The sequence below is a fragment of the Octodon degus genome, unplaced genomic scaffold (assembly GCF_000260255.1).
Source record: "Octodon degus isolate 3935 unplaced genomic scaffold, OctDeg1.0 scaffold00359, whole genome shotgun sequence".
Taxonomy (NCBI): domain Eukaryota; kingdom Metazoa; phylum Chordata; class Mammalia; order Rodentia; family Octodontidae; genus Octodon; species Octodon degus.
Window position 1 is genome coordinate 616,292 of NW_004524935.1, and position 10,827 is coordinate 627,118.

A 10,827-nucleotide genomic window follows, 5' to 3' on the forward strand; every position below is an offset into this window, starting at 1 on the left:
TTTTTTTTTTTTTTTGGTAGGGATTGAAGTCAGTACTCTGAAATTGCCAGGCAGGTGTTTAAAACACTGAACCATCCCCCTGGGTCCTGTGAGGAGCTTCTGATGTTACAAAATGAGCTTCTGTTTTAGCAATATCTACTGACAGTACATCTGATTTTAGCCAACTATCGAAACCACCGGAAATGGAGCCCTGGAACTCTACCTTAGGAAGTGGCTTCATCTTGGTGGGGCTTCTGAGTGACAGTGGCTCTCCTGAACTGCTCCGTGCCACACTCGCAGCCCTGTACATGTTGGGCATGATCAGCAATGGCCTGCTCCTCCTGCTCATCACAATGGATGTGCGACTCCATGTGCCCATGTATCTCATGCTTGGGCAGCTCTCACTCATGGATCTTTTACTTACATCGGTTGTCACTCCAAAGGCCCTCATGGAGTATCCACAGAAAGAAAATAGAATATCTTTTGGAGGCTGTGCCCTACAGATGTTCTCAGAGCTGTTCCTCGGTAGTGCAGAGGACCTTCTACTGGCCTTCATGGCATATGACAGGTATGTGGCCATTTGTCATCCTCTGAACTATATGGTTTTCATGAGTCCAAGAGCCTGCTGGTTGATGGTGGCCTCATCGTGGATCCCAGCATTCCTGAGTGCTCTCGGCTACACCATCTATACCATGCACTATCCCTTCTGCAAATCCCGCAAGGTCAGACACTTATTCTGTGAAATTTTTCCTTTGCTGAAGCTTGCCTGTGCAGACACCTCCATATATGAACTCATGGTTTATGCAATGGGTGCGGGCTTACTGATTCCCCCTCTTGTTGCCATTGTTGCCTCCTACACATTAATTCTTTTCACTGTGCTCCATATGCCCTCAAAGGAGGGGAGGAAGAAAGCACTTCTTACCTGCTCCTCCCATCTGACTGTGGTAGGTATGTATTATGGGGCAGCTACTATAATATATGTCCTACCCAGTTCCTTCCACAATCCCGAACAAGACAATATCACCTCCGCCTTCTACACAATTTTCACCCCAGCCTTGAACCCTCTCATTTACAGCCTGAGGAATAAGGAGGTCTTGGGGGCTCTGAGGAGGGTCTTGGGAAAATGTATGGTTCAAGTAAACCAAACTCTCTAGTAGATCTCAAAAATGAATTCCTGTTCAATCTTAAAAGATTTATCCTATGAGTCCAAAAGTCATAGCAAAATGAATATGGTAGAGAATGTGTCTTTTATTATAGAAGTACAGATACATTAAATGTCAACTTCTCTTTACATTTTATAAGGCATGGGTCATACTATTTTAACATTAATATTCACTGTCTTTAAATATTACTATTTCTGTAGATAATATTACTTCACAGAGAGCTTCTGGTGTTATCACAAGTGACTCTACAGGTTTTAGACAATACTGGACCAAATTATAACCTGGGAAAATAGTTGAAGCATATGGCCTAGGAAAGGCTTAGCTGCCTTTTGAAAAGGAATCTCGAGACATGTAAAACTTTTAGATGAACTAATACACAGACAGTTTTGCCTAGTGTCTCAGTTAATGGTAGTTTATTTATTTTTCAGCATGTGATCTCTTCACTTCTCTGGAAGTATTTCTATTATATATGTGCCAGTGTGTGTGTATGTGTGTGCTTGTATGTGTATTTGTGTGTATATTTCAATGGGAATAATTTCTAGTGGTTTAAGTTTGAATAATAAGACAATTATGAAAATCTCAATTTCAAATTGGGACAACATTAGGAAGGGCATGGTAAAATAATTAAAGTCAATAGAACCACTCAGTTGCTTTTACATTTTTCTAAACCTGTCTGGAAATGTTTAAATAATTATTAAGCCTTTATATCTTTGTCAACTGTATCTGTTTCTTTTTTCTTTGATATATTTGTTTGTTACAGGGTCTCATTCCACAGCTCATAGTCAGAGTCATTCTCCTATTTTCTAAATCCCCAGTGTTCAGATTATAGGCATATTCCATCTGACCCAAGTCATGGTGGCCAGCTCAGCTTTCCCAGGGGCAGGGCTGGTATGGCATGTGGTGCCAGGGATCAAAATTCTGTCCATTTACTAGACTATAGGGGCCCTAGTCTGCTGAACTGGCCACTTGTATCTGACTTAAACATATACAATTTATACACATACAATAACAACTTATAGTACAGCAGAAATATGTAGCATTTTAATGTATTTATGTATCAGTAGAAAGGGATTAATTTTAATTGAGGGCAGAATGTACTTCACTTTCTTGGGAATGTACATATTCTGTGTAAGTATTATTTTATTTTAAATGCTCTTTAGAACTAAATACATATAAAAAGGCTGGAGTTCCCTTTTGAAGCTCGAAAATAACATATTGATTATGTGTGATGTGTTTTTTAGGAATATTGTGCATACTAGAAATTAGCTAATAGATTTTCTGTTTTTCAAACATAATTTAATATTCTAACTGATTACTTCTTAGCAGTAAAGGAAGTCATTTTTCAGTTTTATGCTATAAGAGTGGAAAATAAAAGAAGGATAATGGAAGCAATTTGGGGTATCAGGAGAGGGACTGAGGAATCTGAATAGGATACTGAGCTATCGGTAGACAGGAGCCAGATCTCTGGTGGGCTATTGTACAGTAGAGTGATCATAGGGAACAAAATACATGCATATAGATTTCAAAACAAAGAAAGGATTTTAAGAGACTCTTCTGTGAAGGAATGATGAATGTTGAGGAGATCAATATGGTCAAACTGATGAAAATATTATGCTACATGAATGTACTAAATCATTGTATTGTATCTCATTAATAAATATAACTTGTACCATTTGTGTATCAGTTAAAAACTGATGACTTTTATATTAATTAAAGTCAATATACTATAAATAGGCAAAATGTTTTTAAAATCTCTTAATCCTAGAATATTAGATGAATTTCATTTGGTTTTTATAATGCATGCACACATTTTGCTGACTTGTGATGTACATAGAGATTAGAGCCATTTTTACATAGAGATATTTTTCCTGTATTGGTGGGAATATATAACAGTATGAATCAATTGTCAGAGTTTAAAAATTAGAATTCAGTCAGCCCACATGTTTGCATAAATGTCAGCATGCTACAGAGAAATACTGACTTAAGTCTGCAGTGTTATAATATATAAGTTGACAATAATAAAAGACCTGTTTCCAACTATTGTTATGAAGATTAAGTTAGACTTGGTGGAGTACTATTTGGCATATAATTATGACTATATAAATTGTAACTCTCCAATGATTAAATAATTCTGAAAATTTTATTATTATTGCTATTATATTTTGAGCTATTTGGAAAAATGCTGTCTCAGATACAAGAAAAGCAACAAACACTATTGTAGATATAAAAGACTACATATTGTATGCAGTTGGTTGATTGATTGTGTTGACTTGAGACGTTAAATAAATCAGCTGAGCCATTCTACACCATAAGCTGTAGTGAACAAACCCTCATGTGGCTCATTACCTGGATGATGTAAGAGGGGAATGAGGAAAGCAAGACAGCATTCTATTCTGTAAACCCACTCAAATTCTCATCTTCGGCTTGGATTTTGCCTCCTGGGTTCAAGTACTAACTCTTCAGCTGATTTCCATCATCAGTCCATCAGCCTCCTGATACAGACTTGCATGGAACAATGCAGTGAACTCCAGACTTTGGACTAAATCCTTTGGGCTTTAGTGTACAGACACCCTATACACAGTTCCTCATTCAACTCTGGCGGACTATCTTAAGCCAATCTCATAATTTCTTATGCATTTGTATATTTTGTGTTATTCTCTAATAAAATCTTGGCTGATGCTGATGCATGATTCTGTTTCTATAAACGTATGGAAAAGTTAAGTGTAGAGGCTATAAGTATATCGGTGGTTTCCTAGAGCTTGGTAAGATGTCAGAGACTAAATGCTAAAGATATATGGGACTGAATTATTTAAAAACTATTTAAAAACCAGATTGGAAAATTCCAACATTCACTCTTTGTACTCCTAAAATGAGGACAAGAAACCCATGAGGGGTAATGCGATCCACCATTGGATGTGGCATCAGTTAATGGCCTTGTAGCTGGGCAGAATAAAAAAGGAATGAAAAGAAATATCTTTTTTTTTTGAGGAACTTCAGTCTTTACTATTGTCTTTGGACATTGATCTCCAGTTCTGTTACCATTACTTCTACCTTAGTCTGCAACCTTTCAATGCACGCTTTGTATTTCTGGCACAGACTCACAATGGCGACTTCCAGGGTATTATCCCTTGACTGCTATAAGAACCTACAGTTCTCTAGTGAGGCGATGAACATTTTGGATTCTGCAAACTGTGATATATAAACACTGAGATTCTTCTCCCTATGATCCTTTGAGCTACCTAATAAATCCCTTGTACTATTCTACCTATATTTTTATATTGAAGCTCTTCCTCTAGAAAGCCTGACACATATATTGATTCCAGGAGTGGTGTTGTTGCCGTTACTGCTTGACTATATGATTTAGAATTCTTTGGAACTGATTTTGGGAGGAAGCTAGAAAGACTTGGAGGTTTCAGATACAGAGAAACTCCTATATACTGTCAGGTGACCTTGATGGGAGGTTCTGATCAGAGCAATAAAGACCAGAATGCAGACAGTAAAGAATAGGCCAATAAAGAGTAGATTCAGGGAATAAAAACTCAATTGTCAGCTGAACTCAAGACAATGTATGTTAGCTATGTCAAAAAATATCTGCCTACATTAGACTCATGTCCTTAGATTTTGCAGCAAACACATTAATCTGCTAGAGGAAATTTCATGGCAGCTCTGTATCAGGCTGTAGCATGGGTTCTGCTTGCTGCTTTCAGCAAGATCTACTATGAGAATTGGGAGGAAAAAAAAAACATTTAATTTTTTTTTTTTTAGTTTGTCCGAAAGAAGGGGCTTCAGTTTCACATAATTAAGAGATGACTGTGTCCAACCTGTCCTCTCTTCCACTGCCATCATTCAAGATTTCCAGGTAGGCTTTGAAATGCTCACAGTCCAGTTTTGACTTTTCAATTCTTACTCTTTAATTTTCATGGGTTTTTCTAAAACCTTTAACTTCTAGAAGCTTTCCAGGACCTGCCCATTTAGTATAGTAAGTAAGAAGTACCATATCATCATCACTTCAGGTGTCAGCAGGTCCAGATGCTTCTTTCTGATTCTAACAAATTCTTCTTTGTTTCCCATATGCCAGCAGGAGTCTGAAGTAATGCCTGACATTCCCACAGCTGCAGAAATGGCTCCATGTGACTGAAATTTTTGCCCCTACAAAAATTCTTATCAGTGTGGATATAAAGGTTGGGGATGCTATATTTTTGAATGTATATCAAAGTGAAAATTAAATTGACAGTATTTATATTAAGGGCTACAGATTTCTTTAAAATATTAAGCACTTTCATTAAGTTTTACATGTAAAAAGTGGCTATCAATTTCTTAAATATACCATTTAAATCTATTACATTAATTTGCATGATGTTTATATTTTTCTTATTGAAATTCTTTGCAACAACACAATCGAGTTTATAGCTGTGTTGAATAATATAGTTAAGCTAATGGCTTCTTTTTTAACTACCTATTTGCATTTTAATATATTTATGATGCAATTGTTTCTCCATTCCTCTGAGCTGGATCTCTAAAACATTCACAGTTTCATAAAAGTTTTTACTCATTCATGTAGGCTTTACTCAAACTAGCAACCCTCCTTCCATAGCTTTTAGGCACTCATGCTACAGGTGTGTACCACAACATCCAGTTTTATGACAGAGATTTTTCAATAGACAAAAAGTTATATTATTTCATAGTGACAACATTTGTGTTTTCTTTTAATTGTTTGCAAAATTTGGATATCATTTTCTTTGTTTACTTAGATAAAATTTATAAATTTATATAACATTTATTCATTTTATTGTTAATATTCAACCTTTAAAATTAATTTCTAGTTTATCTTGACATGAAAAAAGTTATCATTCTCTTAAAATATTTTCAAAAAATTCTTGAATGTTCTGTTAATTTATTCTACCTCCTTCATACAGTGTGTGTTCCATTAGGCAATGAGCTATCTGTGTCCTCAGTTCTAGCTTCTTTTTCTGCTCCATTCTTCATAAATATATTTAATTCCATTCTCTACATTTTAAAGGACCATGGATAATATGACTGCATGCACATATAATTTCACAATTCAGTTTTAAAATTTTATTTTACTTTAAAGGATGAAAGCAAATAACAGAAGTAAAGAAAAAACAGAGTGGGCTGGTGAAATGGCTCAGTGGTCTAAAGCACCTACTTAGAACAAGCTTAGCAAAGCACAGGGACCGCAGTTCAATCCCCAGCACCACATGCCAGCCAGCCCTGCCCCCTGGTGGGCTGAGCTGGCCACACACACACACACACACACACACACACACACATAAATAAATAAATTTAAAAAAAAAGAAAAAACAGAGTGATAAGACAGTAGAAATGGTAGAGTTTCAAAACAAGAATAAAAACTTAACAATAGTTGTTATATTAAGTACTTTCATCATCAAATCTGTTGTTCAGATTAACAGATATAGATATGCAAAATTGGCCAATTATTTAACTTTTTTTTTTTTTTTTTTTTTTTGCGGAACAAGGGATGGAACTCAGGCCCTTGCGCTTGCCAGGGAAGGGCTTATTTCACTGAGCCATCTCCCCGGCCCCCAAATAATTAACATTAATGCATACTTTCAGTAAATTTTAATTCTTTCCTTGTACTGTTTTATTTAACATTTTTAAAAATTTATTATAAAGACAGAATACTAGTTGATATGACATTAGAAATATACATTTAGAAGTACAAGATGAAAGGTATTTGACCATGGTTTTTGTATTGCACTTTTATGTCCTCAATGTGGTTGCTCAGAACATAGATAATAGCATATAAAGTTAATTAATGTGAAAATTTTAAAGAGCAGATGCTACTTTCAAAAAACTAATGGAATCATTTAGGTTTTCCTGAACATATACTTGTATGATTTTCCACTTTACTTTTTCTTCCTGTCTCTGTTCCCTTTCTATCATCTTTATTGTTTACTCCTTAAGTTTCTTTCTATTTTATTACATCTACCATTCCTTTTATATTCTATTTGTTGTTTCAGGTTCTTACACTAGGGAGACAATGCAATATTTATAGTGTGAGTCTGATTTGTTTCACTCATGAGTATAGCCTCTAGTTGCATCCATTGACTAAAAAGGCTTACAGTTTTTCTTTAATTCTGAGAGGAACTCTATTGTATATACTATATCTTTTTAAACCAGTATTCAATTGATAGGAATTTTGCTTGTTTCCAACATATAGCTATGACAAGTTGCTGCTTTAAACATGGTTGCACATATATCACTGTGCTGTTATTTTTTAGTTCTTTTGGAAAAATACCCAAAAGAGGAATGAATGGCTAGGTTGAATGGAACTTTCAATATCAGTTTTTGGAGGTGTCTCCAGACTGATTTCCATACTGTTATATTAGTCTATGTTCTCACCAATAGCTGGGAATGGTGCCATTTTCCGCACAGCCATTGTTATTAGTTGATTTTTTTTATGACAGCCATTCTTTCTGAGGTAAGATTGTATCTCAATATTGTTTTAATTTCATTTCTCAGATGACCAGTGCTGTGGAATAGTTTTTAATGTATTTATCATTAGTATTTCTTCCTCTGAGAAGTGTGTATTCATCTCAGAGGCCCATTTTTAGATTGGGTCTTTGAATTTGGGGGAAATAATTTCTTTTTCTTTTCAGTTTTTATATATTCGAGATAGAAGTCCTTGTCTGAGTGATTATTGGTTAAGATTTTTTTTCTCAATGTGTAGGTTGTCTTTTCATTCTGTTGGTGATTTCAACTGAAGCACAGAAAGTTCTCAATTAAAATCAGTTCCCAGTTGTTGATTCTTTCAAGTATTTCCCATGCATTTTGGTTTTTGTTCATGAACTCTCTACCCCTTCGATATTTCCTCCTATTTTCATTTTCAGTAGTTTTATTGTTTCTCTTTTAATGTTTAGATCTTTAATCCATTTTGACTTTAGTTTAGTGCATGGGGATAAACCAAAGTGTAGTTTTGGTTTTTAGCATGTGGGAAGCCAGTTTTTCCAGCACTGTTCACTAAATAGGCTATCTTTATTCCTGTAGGAAATGGCATGCTAAGCCAAAAGAATTCTTGATTAGTGTCCTATTCACCTCTGAAGTAGGAGAGACTCAGGCAGAAATCAACTTAGTTTGACCCATGCTTGAAGTGGCTAGATAGTAGACACCTGGGCTCAGCCACTTCCCCATTTGGCCTTGCCTCAATTTGCTTGTCCTTCACTCCTTCCCCCATCTTGTAAAAACTTCACACACATTTAAGAGACAGGGCAAGAGGCAAGATGAATTAAAGTAGAGTGCAAGAGGCAAGATGAATTAAAGTAGAGTCAAAGAATATACCTATATGTAGCCATAAATCGCAATGCTTGAGCTACACACTTGCTCTACTATCTCTACTCCAGTGGTCAGAACATTCCAGCTCGATCACCATAACAACCAGGAAAACAACATAAGACAAAGGGGAACAAAGAACTTGGCTTTTGCATTCTTCCAAATCTTGTGGGTGCACATCAATTGGTGGCAAATTACTAAAATCTCTGTTATTCCTATAATTCGGGCTGCTATTGACAGTAAATGTGGACACTACATTCCAATGAACATGTTTCACCCTTTTGTCAAATAAAAGAAGGCTAAGTGTGTTTGTATTTGGATTTGTATCTTCTAATTTGTTCCATTGATCCTCAGGTTTGTTATTTTGTTATTATCATGCTGATTTTATCAAGGTATTTTGTAGTATAATTTCAAGTCTGGTATTATAATGCCTTCAGGTTTGCCTTTGTTGGCTAGGGCTGCCATTCCTATTCTAGGTCTTTTCTTTTCTTTTTTTTTCCCTAGGTCTTTTCTGATTCCAGATAAATTTTATGAATATTTTCTTTAGATCTGTGACATATGTTGATGGTATTTTAATAGGGATGGCATTGAATATGTATAGAAGTTTTGGTAGTGTGGCTATTTTCACAATGTTGGTTTTTCTAATCCAGGTACAAGGACTATCTTTCCATTTTCTGAAATTCTCTTTGATCTCAGAGTATTTTAACTTTTTTTTCATAGTTTTCTAACTTTCATTGCATAGATCTTTTACTTCCTTCATTGAATTTATTCCTAAGAATTTCATTTTGGGGGATGCTATTGTAAAGTGTATTACTTCTTTTATTTCTATCTCAGTGTATTTTGCTATCTATATTGAAGAATGCTATTGATTTTTCAGTGTTGCATTTGTATCCTGATATACTATTGATCTGTTTATTAATTCTAAGAGTCTCTTGGTGAACTATTATGGTCTTCCATGTAGAGTATCATGTTCTTTGTTAAAAGTTATAATATAACTTCCTCTTTGTTTACTCTTGCTCCTTTCATTTCTATCTCTTGTTTAATGGCTCTAGCTAATGTTTCCAGAACTATATTGAGTAGGATTGATGATAGTGAACATCCATGTTTTGTAAATGATTTCAGAGTAAAAGCTTTCAGGTTTCTTCCATTTAGGATGATGTTGGCTCTTGGTTTGTCCTACATGGCTTTTATGAAGTTTTGATGTAGGCCTTCTGGTCCCATTTTCTTGTAGGACAGTGATCAAGAATGAGTATGTACACTTTGGCAAAAGCTTTTTCCATGTCTATTGTGAGATTCATGTGGTTTTTGGCTCCATTGACAAACTGTACTACATTTATAAATTATGTATTTTGAACCATCCTTCCATCACTGTGATGAATACTTCCTGGTGGTGGCATATGATCATCTTGATGATTTTCTGCATTCTATTTTCTAGTTAATTGAGGAGTTTTGCATCTATATTAATGAGAAAGATTGGCCCATAAATTTCTTTTTTGGTTGAGTTTTGGTCCAATTTTGTAGCACTGTAATACTTGTGCATCAGGAATGATTTGGGGAGTATTACTTCCTTTTCAATTTCAATGAAGGTTTTGAGGAGTATTGCAATTAAATTTTGTCTAATTTTCCTGTAGAATTCAGCTGTGCATCCTTCAGACCTGGGCTTTTCTTTGTAGGTACATTGTTTATTTCATTTTCGATTTCATTGGCTGATATTGAGTTATTTAGAATTTCATATCTTCTTCATTCAATTTTGATAACTTGAACCAATATAGGAAGCTGTTCATTTCTTCTATGGTGTCCATTTTGAGAGAGCACTCATTCTTAATAAAAGCTACCAATAGTCAGAATTTTCACAGCATCTGTAGTATTTTCACCCTTTACATTTCTTATTGCTTGAATTTGAGTTTCTTTTTCTTTCCTATCTTTCCATGAGATGACCTAGGGGTTTATCAATTTCATTTAATTTTTAAAAGAACCAGCCCTTTGTATCATTTAATTTTTGTATTGTCTTTGTCTCAATTGCATTAATTTCTGCTTTGATCTTTATACTTTCCTGCCTTCCTTTGGCTTTGGGTTTTGATTGCTGTTCTTTTTGTAGAAGCTTAAAGTGTAGCAGAAGGGTATTTATTTGTTCTCATTCTGTTTTCCTAATGTATTATTTCACTACCATAAGTTTCCCTGTGAGAACTGCTTTCTTCGTATATGCTACATTCTTTAAGTTATGTTTGAGTTTTCATTGGCTGATAGGTATTGTATAATTTCTTCTTTAATTTCATCTTTGACAACTTTAATTCTGATGAGGGTGCTTCTTAATTTCCTTGAGTATGTTAGGTTTTCGCAGCTTCTTTTTATAATTTAATTTTTTAAAAATTTT

At 34.9% G+C, this 10,827-nt stretch overlaps 1 protein-coding gene across 1 annotated transcript; it reads left to right on the forward strand.

The window, feature by feature from the left end:
* Positions 1–182: 182 nt before the first annotated feature.
* Positions 183–1,133, forward strand: LOC101569069 (olfactory receptor 2AG1-like). Its single transcript, XM_004648197.1, has one exon. The coding sequence runs from the start codon at positions 183–185 to the stop codon at positions 1,131–1,133; it is 951 nt and encodes a 316-aa protein (XP_004648254.1).
* Positions 1,134–10,827: the final 9,694 nt, after the last annotated feature.